This window comes from Xenopus tropicalis, chromosome 4 (assembly GCF_000004195.4).
Source record: "Xenopus tropicalis strain Nigerian chromosome 4, UCB_Xtro_10.0, whole genome shotgun sequence".
NCBI classification, from domain to species: Eukaryota; Metazoa; Chordata; class Amphibia; order Anura; family Pipidae; genus Xenopus; species Xenopus tropicalis.
In genome coordinates, this window is record NC_030680.2 from 30,614,146 (window position 1) to 30,633,973 (window position 19,828).

General features: G+C 39.2%; 1 protein-coding gene across 5 annotated transcripts in view; it reads left to right on the forward strand.

The window, feature by feature from the left end:
• muc6 (mucin 6, oligomeric mucus/gel-forming) overlaps window positions 1-19,828 on the forward strand; it is a 62,613-nt gene that overhangs the window by 25,201 nt on the left and 17,584 nt on the right. For 3 of the 5 annotated variants that reach the window (XM_031900592.1, XM_031900596.1, XM_031900595.1), the window contains exons 21-40: window positions 598-847; window positions 1,437-1,489; window positions 1,576-1,682; window positions 1,841-1,992; window positions 2,633-2,774; window positions 2,898-3,008; window positions 3,144-3,320; window positions 4,264-4,503; window positions 5,164-5,320; window positions 6,010-6,150; window positions 7,098-7,160; window positions 7,982-8,029; window positions 8,903-8,953; window positions 9,528-9,578; window positions 10,025-10,075; window positions 11,066-11,116; window positions 11,352-11,402; window positions 11,619-11,669; window positions 12,341-12,391; window positions 14,449-14,478. In XM_031900592.1, coding sequence (XP_031756452.1) covers window positions 598-847; window positions 1,437-1,489; window positions 1,576-1,682; window positions 1,841-1,992; window positions 2,633-2,774; window positions 2,898-3,008; window positions 3,144-3,320; window positions 4,264-4,503; window positions 5,164-5,320; window positions 6,010-6,150; window positions 7,098-7,160; window positions 7,982-8,029; window positions 8,903-8,953; window positions 9,528-9,578; window positions 10,025-10,075; window positions 11,066-11,116; window positions 11,352-11,402; window positions 11,619-11,669; window positions 12,341-12,391; window positions 14,449-14,478 — 2,028 coding nt within the window. The remainder of the gene's footprint in view (window positions 1-597; window positions 848-1,436; window positions 1,490-1,575; window positions 1,683-1,840; window positions 1,993-2,632; window positions 2,775-2,897; window positions 3,009-3,143; window positions 3,321-4,263; window positions 4,504-5,163; window positions 5,321-6,009; window positions 6,151-7,097; window positions 7,161-7,981; window positions 8,030-8,902; window positions 8,954-9,527; window positions 9,579-10,024; window positions 10,076-11,065; window positions 11,117-11,351; window positions 11,403-11,618; window positions 11,670-12,340; window positions 12,392-14,448; window positions 14,479-19,828) is intronic. The other 2 variants (XM_031900593.1, XM_031900594.1) reach the window with 2 other exon arrangements.

Sequence of the window (19,828 nt, forward strand, 5' to 3'; positions counted from 1 at the left end):
AAGTTTTACTAACTTAGGTGGACTATTATACAATAAACTACAGTCGTTAAAGAGAAAGAATGGCAGAAGATGCAAATCAATGAAAAACCTTTTTTGCAAGGTACACTTAGGGGCCGATTCATTAATACACGAGTTCGAATCCCAAATGGGAAAAATTCGGATTGGATACGATAATTTCTGAAGATCGCAAATGTCATGAAAAAGCTTATGAAAAAATCGTATTAGTCACTATAATATCGTATTGGCGATCCGAAAGTCACAAAATTTTCATACCGAAAATTTGTAAACAGCGGCAAAACCTTTCCGAATTTTTTGCACAAGCGCATGAAAAAGTTGTGCAGGCGTACGAAAAAGTTGCGCAAGCGCAAAAAAATCAACGAAAATACGCTCGGAGCGTTCGTGTCTTAATAAATCTCCCCCAAATTCTCCAAAAGGAAAAGTGTTGGGTTCTTGTCACATAAATCAGTAATCCTAGCCTATTGTGTTTTTGCCTTCACTCATTTCTTGAGAGGTAACTATTCACAACTGGTCCCAGTTAGTTCTGCTATTGGTGCTGCATTTTCCGCATAAAGATAAAATGGTTGTGTTCTGTTCCAGCTGTGCAGTGCCCTGGCAATCAGACTTACAGCTATAACACCACCTCTTGTGGTCGAACCTGCCTATCCCTGTCAAACAAAGAACTGGAATGCTACCCTAATGACATCCCCGTGGAAGGCTGCAATTGTCCCACAGGATTCTATCTGGATAACAAAAATATGTGTGTACGAAAAGAGAGTTGCCCTTGTTACCTGGATGCTAATACAATTCTCTTGCCCCAACAACAAACCACATATAATGGCCTCACATGGTAAGACAGCTGCATTGGTGGAATGTATGCCTTGCTTATTTACTGGGAATGAGAACAGATAGAAATATATAAATTAAATACTAGTCATTTACAGTGGAAAATGCATGCTTCCTACTGTGCCATAGGCCACAAAGGAATACCTTCATAACAGTACAAGAGAGAAATAAGAGACCTACATAGTATCAGTAAATATTGCTTCTTTACATATTTTACCACCATTTTGTGACATTTAAGTGTGACTTATTGATCAGCTGACAGGAAATAATGCATGTTCTAACTAACAGGAAGTGTGAATGTGAAAGACACAGCTCTGTCTGTTCTTAGTAGCTTAGTACGTGTGCCCTTATTTTGTGTGCAAGCACAGAGTTTTAGGACTGACGTTAGTATGTTCCTATATCGGATTATCTAACGGTATATACTACTAGAAAAGTATATTCATAAAAAAAAATCCATTAAACAGCCTTTATGTAAAAACGTGTGGGTTGTTTTATTAGATTTATTGTCATAGAGATCTGCAATTAAATATGTTTATATATTATGTTGCCTATCAGTAACTTCATTTTTCTGCTTTGTTTTTTTTTCCATGTAGCATATGTTCATCAGGGTCACTGAACTGCATTGGGTTTCTACAAGCGGCACAAGGTACAATACTGATGCTAGCGCATACATTAAGTAATCATTTCAGTTGCTTCTCTGTACTTACTATTTTATTGTCTTCTCTCCTAAAGAAAGTTGTCCTGCTCCTAAGATGATGAAGACGTGTGATTCCCTGACAGATAAGTACGGAGCCGCCTGTGCCCCTACATGCCAACTCCTGGCCACAGGCATTAGCTGTGTAAGTATCTAGTCTGAGACATAAGGCCAGATGCACCACAACTGCCTTCAAATAAACTCATTTGTGCAAAAAGACAGAATAAACATCATTATTATGAGTTATTTAGTGCTGGCTAGGCTCAAATTGCTGTAACAAAGCATGTTGCTGTGTTTCCATAGATTCCCACCAAGTGTGTAAGTGGATGTGTTTGCCCTTCTGGTACATATGAAGACTTGGATGGCAACTGTGTTAATCAAACTGATTGTTCATGTGAATTTGGGGGCGAGATCTATAAGACAGGAGACACTATGCAGAGTGAATGCCAGAGCTGGTAAGAAGTAGTTATGTGGGTGCAAAACACCATGTATTACATGCCATAATATAGGCCAAATACAGTATTCTCACTCATGTGCTTCAGCAAAAGCATAGATCCAATACAATCACTTGGATTCATGTCAGATAACCAGTATAACCCAATACAAGGTGGCCTAAGGTATAATCTGAGAGCTGTGCTGGACTGGAGAGAAGCTAATTGGTGGACCAATATCCAGAAGAAGAGGCATTGGTCCTGAATGATTTCTCTAGATATTCTAGATAAGTAGATCTTCTAGATTCCTAGTTCATTTGGTCCAAAGGCTAAGGTTTAGATAAACTGTTTTGGGATACTTATCAAAAAGCATAAGCTGGGGGCCCAATCTGAACACCCGTTAGGGAGGTGTTTTGGGTGAATGTCAGTTTGTTCAGGCAGGAGGCTCTGCTAGGAGTTAAAATGTGTCTCTGTGCTTCCAAAACTTGCCTCCAAGCCAGAAATGTAAAAGTGGGCACCTAATTTGATACCACTGGGGGCAACATCAAAGAGGGTTGGGAGCGACATGTTGCTCACAAGCCACTGGTTGGGGATCACAGTAATAGATGCACTTTACATATGGACACCAGAACCCACCTGCTGTATTCTTCCCTCCTTATTCCAGCACATGTAATGGAGGCCACTGGAACTGTGAGGCGAATCTAAACTGTGCATCCACGTGTGTGTTGTACGGAGAGAGTCACATCAAAACCTTTGATGGCCAACAATTTGTGTTTGAAGGAAACTGTGAATATACCCTAGTGACGGTACAGTTATTATTCTTTTAATCAGATGTTTGTTCATAGTGGCTCAGTCACATAGTTGTGGCATAATCCACAGCACATACCCACATGAGCATGATTGACTAACTCTCTCTTTTTTTTCTCTAGGATGGATGTGGGGTCAACAACTCTTTGTCTTCATTCAAGATAGTGTCAGAGAATGTAGTCTGTGGCACAACTGGTGTTACCTGCTCGAGGGCAATCACTGCATTCATTGGGGTGAGAAAACATTTCTAGACCTTAATGTTCCATCCAATATTTCATGAAATGAAACAGACAGTTTCCCTCCGGTTACATATTAATATTAGGTTCATTATACATAAAATAATTAAAGGTAACTTTTATGTTGGGCAGGACACTACCTTGAAAATGTTTGATGAAAAATACACGGTAACAGGAGTTAACGATATTAAAGTGCTAAACAACACTCTCTTCATTGAATTTGTGATCACCATACCCCATAAGTTCAAGATCTCCATTCTGTGGAATAAAGATATGAATGTATTCATCAAGGTTTTCAAGCTTGGCAAGGTAAGTTTCTCTGATGGGTAAAACTAATATTGCATAAGGATCTGTCCCCTTCAATCACATTGTGTTGTCTTTCAAAAACACTTCATTTTGAATGTTCTTGCTCCATTGTGTTTAATAAGGAAATATCTGTGCTAGGCATGGTTCTTTGGTCTATTTTTTATATAGGCTATGGGCTAGATTAGTTGTATTAGAAAAATATACAGTATTTCAGAATTTACTCATAATTACCCATAAAACCCAACAATGTTTTCCCATAATATCAAATAAATTCTAGCCTTACAGTTACATTTAGGGAGTTGCAGTTTTTCCTGCTTTCCTGGGTCTTTATGATAACCAGTCACTTTTGCCAGATATGCCTTTATCTTAAATAAAACCAAATCACATTTTGCCCCATAGCCCCCTCTAGTGGCTTCTTGTATCTGGATTTGCACAAATAAGATATAACTAGATATTTATGCCTAATATTACTATAAATAATCATACTTTACAATATGCAATAAGCCAAGAGCCATCTGTATCTGCTTCCAGACGATCACAGCTAAAATGTAACTTAGGGGCTGATCCTTTGAATCCCAGCCATTTTTATTTTCAGTGCATAATCAATTAGTTAAACTTCGGATAGAAGAATTCAGACTGATGCTAGTACGCAGCACTGTTCCAGCAGTAACACACACTTCCAACACCGGGCACTAGCACCCAATACATCAGAATGGAGTGCAAAGCAAATTGGCATGGGTATCTGGTTTGATAAATAGACCGGTTTATTAAAAATATTTGATGTCAGGAATATGTTTCCGACAGTCAGGAAAGTTTTATAAAATTAGGGAAAACCTTCAGGATACCCTATGTTGATATTTGACGAATCAGCCCTTTTGTTTCCAGTGCAACAGTATGTTTAGCATGTTACAGAACTACTGCTAAAATTCTCTTTGCAATCATTCAGCAATCTGTCTGTGGCCTGTGTGGGAATTATAATGGCAACGTAAAGGATGACTACCAGACACGAAGCAAGTATGTCACCTCCAATGCTCTGGACTTCATCAATTCATGGAAGGAAAGTCCAATGTGCAATAATGTCAGATTAATAGTGAGCCCGTGTGATGCAAATCCGCACCGCAAGCCCTGGGCCACAAGCTCGTGCTCCATTATAAACAGCCAAACGTTTGATGCCTGCCACAAAGTGGTAAGACTGATTTTGTCATTAAAAGTCCACTATGTATATATATATATATTTGTTTTGTAATTATTTATTTAAATAGCAACACAAATGTGTGCAGTGCTTTACAAGGCATAAACACAAACAGAAATAGTTATTATAAATTAAACACAGTTGGTGCAAGGTCCCTGCTAGGGTACTATGAAGGTTACTAAAAAAAAAACATTGACTGATACACATGCAAAAAATTGAAATACCCCATTATCAACAAAATACATAAGGAGACAGAAGGAATAGTGAAAAAATTAATATATCCCCAGGTATGGAAACCCAGGCAGCACTTACTGGCCACCTGTTAAAAACCTGGCATCTTATGGGTTGCTTTGGGTTACTACGCCTGGGCAGAATTGGTGCTATTTATTACAGATCGGAGGGATAGCCTTACCAATTTCAATTGGCATGTACAGCTGATGTATTAAACGTGACTACAAAGTAAGAGAGCCGCCAATGATGTGAGACAATAGAGTAAGGACCCCAAATTCGTATTGCCATAGTGCAGCACGATAATAAAAAGGCTGCTAATAACAGGTATTGGTTATTTAGATGTGGTCTACAACACAATGCACATTGCCTTGTTCTCAGTTCTTATGCAGGCTGCCACTCAGTTTCTGTCTATCCCATTTTCAGGTGAACAGTCAGTTATACTATGAATCCTGTGTGAATGATGCATGTGGCTGCGATACAGGAGGGGATTGTACCTGCATGTGTGATGCCGTACAGGCCTATGCCAAAGCTTGCCTGGCTGCTGGCGTTTGCGTTGACTGGAGAACACCAGATTTCTGCCGTAAGTTTTCTACATTTTATTTATTTCTTTTTAAATAAACACTGCTCCCTGAGGCTTTTAAGGAACCCAAAGCAGTTATATAATTACAATTATTGTGTAATGTGAGTAAATTGGTTATTTACAGATGTCTGGAACAGAAATGTTCTTCACTTCTGGCTATAGAGACCTATCCTTAACAGTCCAACACCTAGGGGCACATTTACTAATCCATGAATCCGAATCATGAATGGGAAAAAATCGTATTGGAAACGAAAATTTCGGAAGATCGCATATATCACGAAAATGCTTACGAAAAAATCGTATTAGTCACGATAATATCGTATTGGGGATCCGAATGTCCCGAAATTTCCGTACCGAACAATTGTAAACAGTGGTAAAACCTTTACGATTTTTTCGTGAAAACGTCCGAAAAAGTTGTGCGCCATACGAAAAAGTCGTGTGCCGTACGAAAAAGTCGTGCGGACGCTCGAAAAAATCGGCGAAAATACGCTCGGAGCGTTCGTGCTTTTGTAAATGTGCCCCCTAGATTAAAAATCTGTGTCATATGTAACGCAAACTGTCTATCTCTAACGTGGTGGTTATGTTAATATTAATAAACCTCCAACGCTCCATAATTATTATTATTAATGAAGTTATTCCATATTGAGTAATGTAGTGTCAGTCAGCATGTTCCTCCTTGTGTCTTCCAGCGGTTTATTGTGACTACAAGAACACACACGTTTCTACAGGGGATGGATATGTCTACAGTCCTGATGTTAACTGCACGTGGCATTACCAGCCTTGCCAGTGCCCTTTTGCTCTCCAGGCCTACCCACACCAAAACTTTGAAGGTACGGAACTGTACCACCTGCTAAAGAGGTTACAAAATAAGTTGGCTGGGTGGAAGCTCAGCAGTTCCCAGTGTTATTCTACACCCAATTAAATACTAAAAGATAACATTTACAAAGTATTCATCTTCCTTCTCCTTAATAAAGGTTATTTTCTATGCTAAGGCAGTTTATCATATTCCTCTCTGAAGTTATGTCTAATTTAATGTATAGCAGTCAGTTGTCAGGAGCTTTATTTTCTTCTGATAAAAGTCCAATATCATTAAAGTGGACCTGTCACCCAGACATCAAAATCTGTATAATAAAAGTCCTGTTCAAATTAAACATGAAACCCAAATTCATTTTTATATTAACACATCCAAACCCAATATAAAGGCATTTAAAAATCACAGCTGTCAATCATATAGTGCTTGCCCCGCCTCTATGCCTTAGGCATAGAGGCGGGGCAGACAGTAACTTTAGCTTTCCATTCAGCACTACCTAGATGTCACTGCACATCTCACTTCTCCCCTCCCTCCTCCTTATCTAACTGTGTAGCCAGTGCATGGGCATGGGCATCAGGTCCCCCATTCTATCACATAAACAAGATTTTGGCATGATACAAAGCTTGCCTTAATAACAGTGCCCACAAAATGGTGCCTGCCTGCTTGCTTTGATTGAGTAATTCCAAGACGGAAGGAAACAAGATTTATATTATTTATATAGAGTAAGTGAAGTTTATTTTGCTCAACTAACAATATAGAAAATAATTTGGACTTATTTCTTAGGGTGACAGGTCCGCTTTAAGCCATATCCCCTCTCTCATTACAACCTACCCTAAAACATCAGCCCACTGTTTCTCTCTGTCTGTTTCTATAGACAATATTTTGAGTATAAATGGAAATTACAAAAGTATTGTACTTGGCAAGATTTTATTTATGGTTTTGGTTCAACTCTATCTTTCTATGTAGGTTGCTACCAGTGTGGACCCGATAAATACTTTGACCCAGAACAAAATACTTGCTTGCCATGTGGTAAGTTGCCATGTCCTTATACATACAAAGCAGTGTATTCATTTTGAATTAAAAGGAATGCAACCCTTATAGCAGGTCACTGGGAGCAACATCAAAGGGGGTGGTGAGGGACAGGTTGGTCAAGAGCCACTGGTTGGGGATCATGGCCTTATAGTGTATAACTTTCAAATTGTAAAGACTGAACAGTAGTAGTATGCCCACCTTTTATTTTAATTATTTGTGCCTTTAACTGTGTAACTATGTATTTGTGCATTTGCCTTTGCCTGCATATGATTATATACTCATCGAGAGACTTTTAAGTTTGAAGACCATTAGCAGCAAGAATGGGGCTTGAGAAATACACATAGGATTTCTGTATACTTCTAAGTCTGAAAAGAAGTGAGAAGAGCTAAAAAGAGTAGTCTTAGTCCCCACTGTTCTATTCTTGAAGTAGAAGGTATTGGAGTAAACCCCAAAATGAGTGGTTTTACCCTTTACTCAAGTCATTATGGGTGGAGACATGCAAATTACTTTTTTCCCAACTAGACATACAGAACCATTGGTTTAGCAGAACAGATAGAATCTTAATCTTCTTACATCTCAACAGTGCAAGATATAAGGTATACTGAGTACAGTATTGCCTACTCAGCAAATTAATTTTCATTATTTAAGGGAATTCAGGTCCATCAAGTGTGCATGCGTGGGAGGAGTTTTGTATTTTTTTTTTTTCATTATTGTCATTTTATTTTTTAATGATTGCCTAGGGCCATAAATTGTATTTTCTAAGTACCATTATCTTGTCCTGTGAAGACTCACCAATAAACTCTCTTGTTCCTTTCCAGTTGAACATTCAACAACAACAATAGAGCCATCTACTTCAGGAACATCAGGTACATTTTGCCTTCCTTCATCTTTCATCGGCTCAGTTTTAAAAGCCTGAAATAACAGTACTTGTGTGTTACTTGTGTGTTTATATGTGTGTATCTATGTATATGTGTGTTTGAAGAATCTACGTTTATAGTTTTTTTTGTAAAAATGAAGTCATTACATAATTGATATGAAGACTGCAAACAATGATTACAAAGTTCCCATGTCCAGTGCAGACCTATGGCAGAGTGCATCACCCAAGGTGCACATACATAGAGGTACCTTGCCTGGGGTGACACACTGTGCATGAACTACCCCTGAAAGGGAAGTAAGGGGATTATAGGCAGATAGGGGGTGTTATTTTTTCCCATAAAAACGATCAACCCACCAGAGACCCCCCTTTAGATTAGAGGAACGGAGCTTCCATTTGAAGCAGTGTACGGGGTTTTTCACAGTGAGGGCAGTGAGGTTGGGGAATGCCCTTCCTACTGATGTGGCAATGGCAGATTCTGTTAGTGCCTATAAGAGGGGCCTGGATGAGTTCTTGAACAATCAGAATATCTAAGGCTATTGTGATACTAATATCTACAGTTAGTATTAGTGTTTGTATATATAGTTTATGTATGTGAGTGTATAGATAGGTCAGTATGGGTCTGTATGTGAGTGTATAGATAGGTCAGTATGGGTCTGTATGTGAGTGTATAGATAGGTCAGTATGGGTCTGTATGTGAGTGTATAGATAGGTAAGTATAGGTTGTGAGTGCTGGGTTTACTTGATGGACTCTGGTCTTTTTTCAACCCTATGTAACTATGTCAAGACATATATTAAAACCTCCAAATAAATGGTTAGGAGTAGGGTTCCCTTTTGTTTTTTTAATGTTTCTCTTCCTTTCTAGTTTCCACACCAGCGACAACTCCAGTACCAACATCAGCAACTGCAACAACAGGTAAATGACATCTTCTTAAAAGGGTTCACTTACTATGGTGGGACATAAAGTGTCATGTGTTTTGCACTTGTACCTTGTTCCACTTCTAGCGCCCTGAGGTGTAAGTCTTGAGTATGGTGCGGGGGAGCCCTGTATGTTGCATCTGCCTATGGGTGTAGCATTGGTAAATAGGCCCTCTTATGTCTTAATATAATATCTGTGAATTTTATGCTTGATGTCACTAAAACAATTGGACTCCTATGTAAATGACATTGCTACAAAGGCTCTGTATGTGATTGAGATTGAACCTTCTATCATTGATGGCACTCACTGTAAGAAATACCTTAAACAAATGAGCTTCTTAAATCCCTAGAGTAATGACACATGGGTGATTTCAGGTGTTTTGGCAGCTATAAAATGTGTTATTAGAATGCCTATTGCCCTCCTTTGTCAACTTATGTAACGTAGGATGGCTACTGGAAGTCATTATAACATTTTTATACGTTATTCTTTATGCTAAACATGAAACTTCTTCCTACAAACTTCCACATGATTGTAAGTAGGGTTCCCTTTTTAATGTTCCACTTTTTTCTAGTTACCACACCAGGGACAACTCCAGTACCAACATCAGCAACTGCAACAACAGGTAAAATCTTCTTAAAAACCCGAGGATTCCTTTACTATGGTGGGACGTAAAGTGTATTCTTCTTGCACCCTGAGGTGTAACTCTTGAGTATGGTGCGGGGGAACTTTCCATCTGCCTATGGCTGTAGCATTGGTAAATAGGCCCTCTTAAATCTTAATATAATTTCATTTAGACTCCTTTTAAAATGACATTGCTACAAAGGCCTGTAAATAACTGAAACCAAACCTTCCAACATTCATGGCACTAAATGCAATAAAAACTAGAATAACTTTGAACAAATTACCTTTTTATTATTCTATCTTTAAAGCAATGGCACTTGGGTGATTTTAGGTGTTTTGACAGCTATATGTTTATGCTAAACATGGAAAGTCTTCTAACACACCTCCAAATTAAGGGTTAGGAGTAGGACTGCTTTTTTGTGTTTTTAATGTTCCTCTTCCTTCTAGTTTCCACACCAGGGACAACTCCAGTACCAACATCAGCAACTGCAACAACAGGTAAATGACATCTTCTTAAAAACCTGAGGGTTCATTTACTATGGTGGGACATAAAGGGGCTGATTTACTAAGACACGATTTCAAACCGAATTGGAAAAATTCCGATTGGAAACGAACATTTTGCGACTTTTTTGTATTTTTTGCGTTTTTTTCGGCGTCTTTACGATTTTTGCGTAAAAACGCGAGTTTTTCGTAGCCATTATGAAAGTTGCACAAAGTCGAGATTTTTTCGTAGCGTTAACACTTGCGCGCAAAGTCGCGCCTTTTTCGTAGCGTTAAAACTTAAAAGGCGCGACGTTTCGCGCAAGTTTTAACGCTACGAAAAAATCGCGACTTTGCGCAACTTTCGTAATGGCTACGAAAAACTTGCGTTTTTACGCAAAAATCGTAAAGACGCCGAAAAAATCGCAAAAAATACGAAAAAATCGCAAAATTACCGATCATTACGAAAAAAACGCAATCGGACGCATTCGCCCCGTTCGTGGGTTAGTAAATGTGCCCCTAAGTGTCATGTTTTTTGCACTTTGTACCATGTTACACTTCTCGCGCCCTGAGGTGTAACTCTTGAGTATGGTGTGGGGGAGCCCTGTACTTTCCATCTGCCTATGGCTGTAGCATTGGTAAATAGGCCCTGTTAGATTTTATTATAATATCAGTGAATTTTATGTTTGATGATGTCACTAAAGCAATTAGACTCCTATGTAAATGTCATTGCTACAAAGGCTCTGTATGTGATTGAACAAATGAGCTTCTTAGATCCCTAGAGCAACGACACATGGGTGATTTCAGGTGTTTTGGCAGCTATAAAATGTGTTATTAGAATGCCTATTGCCCTCCTTTGTCAACTTATGGAATGTAGGATGGTTACTGGAAGTCATTATAACAGTTTAAATCTTATTCTTTATGCTAACCATGAAACGCCTTCCTAGTTACAAACTTCCACATGATTATAAGTAGGGTTCCTTTTTTAATGTTCCACTTTTTTTCTAGTTTCCACACCAGGGACAACTCCAGTACCAACATCAGCAACTGCAACAACAGGTAAATGACATCTTCTTAAAAACCTGAGGATTCATTTACTATGATGAGATGTTGAGATGTAAAGTTTCACTTTGTACCTTGTTACACTTCTCACGCCCTGAGGTGTAACTCTTGAGTACGGTGTGGGGGAGCCCTGAACTTTCCATCTGCCTATGGGTGTAGCAATGGTAAATAGGCAGGACACTTACTAGATTGTAAGTAGAGTTGCTTTTTTAATGTTTCACTTTTTTTCTAGTTTCCACACCAGGGACAACTCCAGTACCAACATCAGCAACTGCAACAACAGGTAAATTACATCTTCTTAAAAACCCAAAGATTCAATTACTATGGTGGGACGTAAAGTGTCATGTTTTTTGCACTTTGTACCTTCTTGTGCCCTGAGGTGTAACTCTTGAGTATGGTGCGGGGGAACTTTCCATCTGCCTATGGCTGTAGCATTGGTAAATAGGCCCTCTTAAATCTTAATATAATTTGAATTAGAATTGTTCCCCTTACTTTCTAGTTTCCACCCCAGGGACAACTCCAGTATCAACATCAGTAACTACAACATCAGGTAAATGACATCTTCTTCTCATAAATCATGGCGGGTTAAAAGGTTCAATCATTTTTGCACATTGTACCTTACTCCACTTTTTGCACCCTGAGATGCTACTAGAGTTGAGCCTTACATGAGGGCTTCCTTACCTTATGGCCATAGAATTGCTAAATTACCCACCTAAAGTCTTAATAAAACACAAGTGAATTGTGTGTTTGTGGATGACAAGAATAGACTTTCTGCTAAACTCCATTGAAAATGACTTTGTAACATAGGCTCTATACATGACCAACCATTCCAACATTCATGTCACTCACAGCTACATAATCTAAATATCATGGAACAATTTGCCTGCTTAGAATTTTGCCCGCCATGTCTTTCCCTAAAAATGTGGTGTCAGAATTCCTATCCCCCTTCCTTGCCCCAATGGAAATCACAGGGCAACACCAGCATAAGCAATTATAATGTGAATCTCACTGCTAAATTCACATCAGCATTTTCATGCCATTATAGGAAATTGCAAGATTATTTACTTTAAATGTATGAACTTGAGCTTGACTGTTAATGGAAGTCATGATAACATTTTATATATGTTATTCTTTATGCTTAACAAGTCTTCTACCAAACCACCAAATAAAAGGCTGGGAGTAAGGCTACTTTTTGTTTTTAATGTTCCCCTTCCTTTCTAGTTTCCACACCAGTGACAACTCCAGTATCATCATCAGCAACTGCAACATCAGGTAAATGGCATCTTTTTTAAAACTGAAGGGCTTATAAACAATGGCTGGGTTTCATGTTTTTTGCACATTGTACCTTACTTCTTGCACCTTGAGATGCAACTCTTCACTCTTCTAGTATGGAAAGCAAAGAGTTGAGCCTAATGTGACAGTGAATGCTCTATGCTTTTAGCAGTGCTTAATACGGAGGGGCAAAAAGTGGTACCCAAATCAGCATCCTATGAATAGGCAAGCAAGGGAGTGCGGGGGGACACAAGGTGCAGGGGAGCCCTGAAATTTCTATTTACCTAAGGCAGGTGTTACTGTAAGTACAGGGCCTCCTTTTACACTGTATTTCCATGGAAGTACCAACATCAGCAACTGCAACTTATGCAGTGTTGGACTGTTGATTATAACATTTTTAATATGTTATTTTTGTGCTTAACATGGCAAGTTTTTAAACCCTTGAGCATAGTACAGGTGATCCTAACTGAATAAGTTCAATGGAACCACTGTGATAGGATGTCTGTGACTTTACTGCCCTCAAGGGTTTAAATGCCGGGGAATTTCCATATTATTCTAGTGTCCCTGTTGCTATTGTATGTGTAAAAAAGCAGTTGTACTATTTTGTGTTATCACAGTGGTCACTGCTGGCATTGGATGTTTCTAATTGGTGTGTGGGGTTAATGCTTTTAAGTACTGATCCATATCTGAGATTCATTACTGCCTATGATTAAGTGCCATAGGGGCACGCATAAGGCCAAGAGGCGCGGGGCTGCTATGTTTTAGATCAGGGATCCCCAACCTTTCTTACTCGTGAGCCACAGTCAAATGTAAAAAGACTTGGGGAGCAACACAAGCATCATAAAAGTTCATGGAGGAGCCAAATAAGGGCTGTGATTGGCTATTAGGGGCCTCTATGCACACTATCAGCTTACAGGGGCTTTATTTGTTGTTATTGCTCACAAGCAGCTGGTTGGGGATCAGTGTTTTAGATCAGTGCTGTCCAACTGGCGGCCCGCAGACCCACCTCTGTGTGGCCCCCCACCTATCTGGCTGCTTTGATGGCTTACTCTTGTGTAAACTTTAAATGGTATCAGTACTGTGATTAACTGCCCCCCTGCATGGTTCTCACCTCAGATTCAGGCTGTAATCAGGCTGTATTGTTTAAATATGTAATCCCCTGTGTTGTTCACACCTTTTAATCTCTGCATTGTTCACCCCCTGCAGTGTTCACACCTCAGGCTCAGGCTGTAATCACCCCCATTGTTCCCCTGTTCACACCTCAGGAGCAGTAGAAACCCACAAATAATCCCTGCATACTACAAAAAGAACATATACTGAGGTGGTACTGCAATTAAAAAGTTTTTTAATATATAGTTATTGTGCAGACTGTAGGAGCAGTGCCAGCATTGTGTCACTGTAGGATGCCTGTGTGTGCCATACACACAGGCAGCATAGGGCAAGCAGAGTATGGACACACAGGCAGGGTAGGGAAGGCAGAGTATGGCACACACAGGCAGGGTAGGGCAGGCAGAGTATTGCACACACAGGCCAAGTATGGCACAAACCAGCCAAGAATGGCACACACAGTGAAAGTATGGCATGCAGGCAGGGTAGGGCAGGCAGAGTATGGCACACACAGGCAGGGTAGGGAAGGCAGAGTATGGCACACACAAAGGCAGGGTAGGGCAGGCAGAGTATGGCACACACACAGGCAGGGTAGGGCAGGCAGAGTATGGGAGGTTTTTGCTGTACTACAACCATTAATATGGGTATGGTCATGTGATAACATGGGTGTGGTTTCAAGTGGGTGCGGTTTCAAAAAGGGGAGTGGTCAAAACTGGCTTCCATTATCGGCCCTCCACCACGTAGGTCGGTAAAATTCCGGCCCTCGGTACAACAGAAGTTGGACAGCACTGTTTTAGATGATTGATTAATATTTTATTTTTGGAGTGTTATATATTTTTTGAGAGTTTATTAAAACATCTGTGTTCAAAATGTAAGCTTCATTCATCTGACAATAGGTGTATTGAATGCATACTTACATTTAATACTGTTTATCTGTTGATTTATTTCAGTTTCATCCAGCCCACCAGTCACAATAACAAGTAAGTACCCATGTGTTTTAAGAGCATTTCCTACATACAAACATGCCAGCATATTTCAAGTGTTCCTGTCAGAAAAAAAATCATCTCCTTGTGTTTAAATTTGCAGCTACACCTTGATGGACTGAAGCTGGTTAGTAATTGGTTATTCATACATTTGGATGAACCAATTGCATTTATTGCATGTGGCCCTGTGCTACAAATGTGCAGCCCCAGACTCCAAGCTGATCAGTGATCCGCTATGTGTACTGGTATTGGTCATCTGAATATAAATGTAACTTCTAAGTGACCAACTCTAATGCAATTCCTTTGGATTCTGATATGACCATGTAGCAGTCCCTCATAGGGCTAAATAGTCAATAAAGACTAAGCTGGCCAAGCCCTGTGCATGATGTGTGCATTTTCACTTTTTCTAACACTAAGGGGCACATTTACTAAGACACGAATCTGAACCGAATTGGAAAAATTCCGATTTGAAAACGAACATTTTGCGACTTTTTCGTATTTTTTGCGATTTTTTCGGCGTCTTTACGACTTTTTCGTTACCAATACGATTTGCGCGAAAAAACTCGAGTTTTTCGTAGCCATTCCGAAAGTTGCGCAAAATCGCCCGATTTTTTCGTAGCGTTAAAACTTGCGCGAAAAGTTGCGCCTTTTTCGTAGCGTTAAAACTTAAAAGGTGCGACGTTTCGCGCAAGTTTTAACGCTACGAAAAAAACGCAACTTTTTGCAACTTTCGGAATGGCTACGAAAAACTCGCGTTTTTTCGCACAAATCGTATTAGTAACGAAAAAGTTGCGACATTTTTCCGAAAAAATCGCAAAATACCGATCATTACGAAAAAAACGCAATCGGACGCATTCGGCCCGTTCGTGGCTTAGTAAATGTGCCCCTAATTTTCTAGAAAACTATAGACAGTGGGATTCTAAGAAATTGGCACTTGATCTTCAGTATTTGTGGATTTAGATTTGTTGAACTTTTTTTGCAGCTTTCTCTTAGACAATTTAAACTTACCTGATTCCTATGTTTCCACTTAAACTACCAACCAGCAAGTGGTATAAGTGACTGGACTGGAAGATGACTAAGAGAGGACCTAAAAACCACAAAAACAAAATAGAAATGAAGACCAATACTATTTTCTCAAAATATCATTGTCTATATTATACTATGGGGCTGATTTACTAAGACACGAATTCGAATCCGAATTGGAAAAATTCCGATTGGAAAACGAACATTTAGCAACTTTTTCGTATTTTTTGCGATTTTTTCGGCGCCTTTACGACTTTTTGGAAATTGTCATGACTTTTTCATTACCAATACGATTTGCGCGAAAAAACGCGAGTTTTTCGTAGCCATTACGATTCGCTCATATCTTGTCGCGACTTTTTCGTATTGAGCGCTCGTAAGCGGCGGGCTCCAACCTGGCCCAAGAAAAGTCACCATACTGAAGCTTGAATAAATCCGAACGCTACGAAAAAATCGCAACATTTTGCGCAACTTTCGGAATGGCTACGAAAAAGGCGAGACTTATCGCGCAAGTTTTAACCCTACGAAAAAATCGCCAGATTTTGTGCAACATTCGGAATGGCAACGAGAAAGTCGCGATAATTTTCCGAAAAATCGCCAAATACCGATCATTACAAAAAAAACGCAATCGGACGCATTCGGCCCTTCGTGGGTTAGTAAATGGGCCCCTATGTGTACATGTCCATGAATCCAGGGTTGGCTGGAATTAGTTTAGAGTTGCAGAACCACAAAAATCAAGATATAATTGAGCAACAAGAGTGGGGATAAGGGTGCCCGTGCTTGGGAATAGGAATGGAGTATGTCTAGTTTAGTTGGTCATTAGCTGGTCATGTGACATTCAACATAAGTGTATTTGGCCATCTGTAGAGGTGATAGTTTGCACCTTGGTTGTGGGAACAAGCATACAGGTATATCGGGGACCTCAGGTAAGTTTGGAGTTCACAATATTTCAGCTAAAGAAACACCCACCATGTTATTAATGGTAAGAATGACAATTGTCAGAATTGTGTGTTATCATACATTTTGCAAAACCATAACAATGATATGGTCAACATTCTACTCACCATTTGCTCCACCCTGTCCATCCATGCCAACGCAAATATGCATATATTGATTCAATTATGATAAACATTCTCTGTTATTGAATATATGATAATCAATATATGTTAATAATTGGAATGAGTTTTAATACTTCAGAATTTGGAATGTTACTTTCTGGTTTTTGAAAATGTATGATAATGTTGCATGCTATGGTTATTTTAATTGCCTTTATTAATTACCTTTGTGTTGTTGCCTTTAATTGTGTTATTTTTTTAACCCAATAATTGATCAGATATGGCCAGTCTATAACCAAGTTTATCAATAACCTATCTGGCCAGAATTAAATGTGGGTTCTTGTCTAATAGAGTGCCCATTATTAATTCGATCTTTAACACAACTGTTGATTAAAAGGAGGATTTATTATCTGCTTATTTTTTTTTTTGAATACAAGATTTATGAGGTCATAGCTTAGATAATTATAAAATATTTTTGCTGAGGCACAGCAGCTCAACTGAACAGCACCTCTAGTGGTCATTTCAGGGCTGTACAGCACAACCTTAGCTACAGTCACCATATTTTAAAAAGGAAATGCAGCGTTATAAGCTCTGCTGTTATATTTGATATCCAGATACAGTTAAATAAATGGCAGATAAATCCTGCTTATAATCAAAGTATATGTCCTTTGTATGGGACATCTTACTTCCATTGTGTTTCATGACCAAGAAGTCTCACTTTGGCAATGTGCAAGCTGCAAAGATTGGTGGCATTTAGTATACCTCAAAAAGGCAATACAGTATTGTATCTCATTCACAAGAGTTACCACTGTGGTTAATTCAGACCCTGTTGCAAAAGGGAAGGGAGGGGTAGTTAACTGGTAATCTAACTATCTACCATACAAGGAGTAAACATGGAGTAGCTTCAGTTTCTCTATTTGCCCTATTTATATCAAGAAATAACAAAAAAGTAGGCAAACAGTATGTTCAGCCCAAGCCCTATTCATTGAACTCATGTTGAAGAAGGGGTATGCTGCCCATTTAAGGGACTAGGCCATTCTGTACCTTGCACCACAAGACAGCTTAACAAGTGAGGCTTACAGGGCATGAAAAAATCAAACAAAGAATCAAAAGTGCAGAGTGATTCCAAGTATTCCAGTACTAAGTTTCCATATGTAATTGTCAAGAGATCCACGGTTCTGTCTGTACGTCACAGATCTGTTGGTATCACAAACAGAATACCTGAAAGAATCTATGGAATGTATAAGTAGATTTTCCCAAGTAGCTTATGGTGGAGAAAGACTTTGCTAATTTGATTTTCCTAGGGCCTAGCCATATTATTATCTGCATTTATAAATGCTGCCCTGAGTATATCACTGCTCCACAAGTCTAGCACTTGTCTGTAGCGTATTAACCTATAGGAGTTTATTACATATACAGTAGTAGTGTCACTGTCTACATTCTCCTGCACTTTTGAGACAATGTTTTGACTTTTCCCCATTTTATCCATTCTTTTTAATATTTTTTTCTGTTGAATTCTTAGATTTTCTATGGATCATTTGCCCTAAGTCAACTAGTGGATTGCAATCTATTTGGAATTATTTAAATGCCAGAGACTTAAATAAACAATGTGAATCTATCTTTATATCTATCTATCTGTCTACCTATCGATCTTTTGACCTGTCTATTTCTGTTTCTATAAATTTTTAACAATCTATATATCTGTCTATCGATATAGATATCATTTTTTATTTATCTACCTATCCATCTATTTACATACTATAGCAGTCAAATGTTATCTACCTATTTATTATCAATCTTTGTTTTTCTCCCTACTGTGTATGTCTATTTACAAACTAAGCTAAGCACAAAGCATATAAAACAGGTCCTTAGTTGCACACCATTCTCATAGTGGAAATATTAGCACAATGTGTATAGGGGACATTACCTACATCACATGACAAGATCTAAATGTTATCCCTCATTCACCTCTTTAAAACCATCAATTTTAAGACCCCAGTTTTGTGCAGCAACACATACAGGCACATATAATTGGGAACATAAGGTAAATGTAACCCTGTTACCAGAATCGAACTGGGCTGCCAAAATATCTGTTGGTGGGCCCCAGCCAAGCCTATCCTCTCCTATATCATTTCATCTGCATTTCTACCTTATTAGCACGTGCCAAGAGAGCTAAAACAAAAAAGGATCAAGAAGTAAAGCAATTTTTAGGACGATAATCCACACCCAGAATTATAAGCCACACCCACTGTTATAATAAGCCTCGCCCATCAGCACTTTCTGGTTTTGCCCACTTTAAAGCAAAGCCATTTTGCTATTTCTGTTCACTTAACAGTTTAATGGCCAATGTGTATCAATTCATCAAAAAACTATGTGGACTGTAGGAACCTTAAAATCCCAATTGCACAATTAAAAAACCCTGAATATGAACTCCAGGAGTTTACTAAGGCCAATAGGAATAGATTTAACAAGGTATGTGGGCTGTTAGGACTCCAAAATTAAAATTCTCATCTGTCAATTCAGGCATTACTAAAAAGAAAGTTCCAGGATCCAAAACAATTCCAGCACTAATAACATTTAACAGTTACTATTGGTGTCAGGTTTTCGGGTGGACCCTAGGAGGCGCAGGTCAGGGTTGCCACCTCTGCCGGCTTTCTTTGCCAGGCAGGGGGCGGGGGTGATGTCACAGGGGGCCAAGAAAAGGCAGGCCATGATGTAACGGGGTTGGGGAAGAGGTGGGGCCGTGCTGTTGCTGGGGCGGGGCTATGATGTGGTGATCGCCAATTGGCCGATCACCGCAACAATGTTAGTGAGTCCTGCTCGGTCCGAAAACCGGGCTGTCCGGGTCAAAACCAGACAGGTGTCAACCCTAGCTGCCTGTTACTCTAATACTCAAATAGACATCTCTGTTGGGTTGGTTTCCAGTGTCATGGGTACCTTGTGAGCCAGGGACCGGGCAACCAAAAAACACTAAGGATTTTTATGATATTTTCCTATCACTATAGTGCAGTTTCATTTACAGCATGTCAGGACTTTATTACCTAAAGTAATTTTCTTTCATCTTCCTATCTGAAGTCTTTCTATATAAAACAAACCTGGTACATGAGGTAAGAAATGATTAAAAAAGCCCATCATGGAATAAAGAGCCTGGAATCCTAGAAAATCAGTCATGATAACCTAACCTAACATGGCGTTCACCAGCAGAGGTAGGATATTTTTTAAAACCAGTGCAACGTATAATTTGGTCTCCCTGGAGGTGAATATCCAGCTAT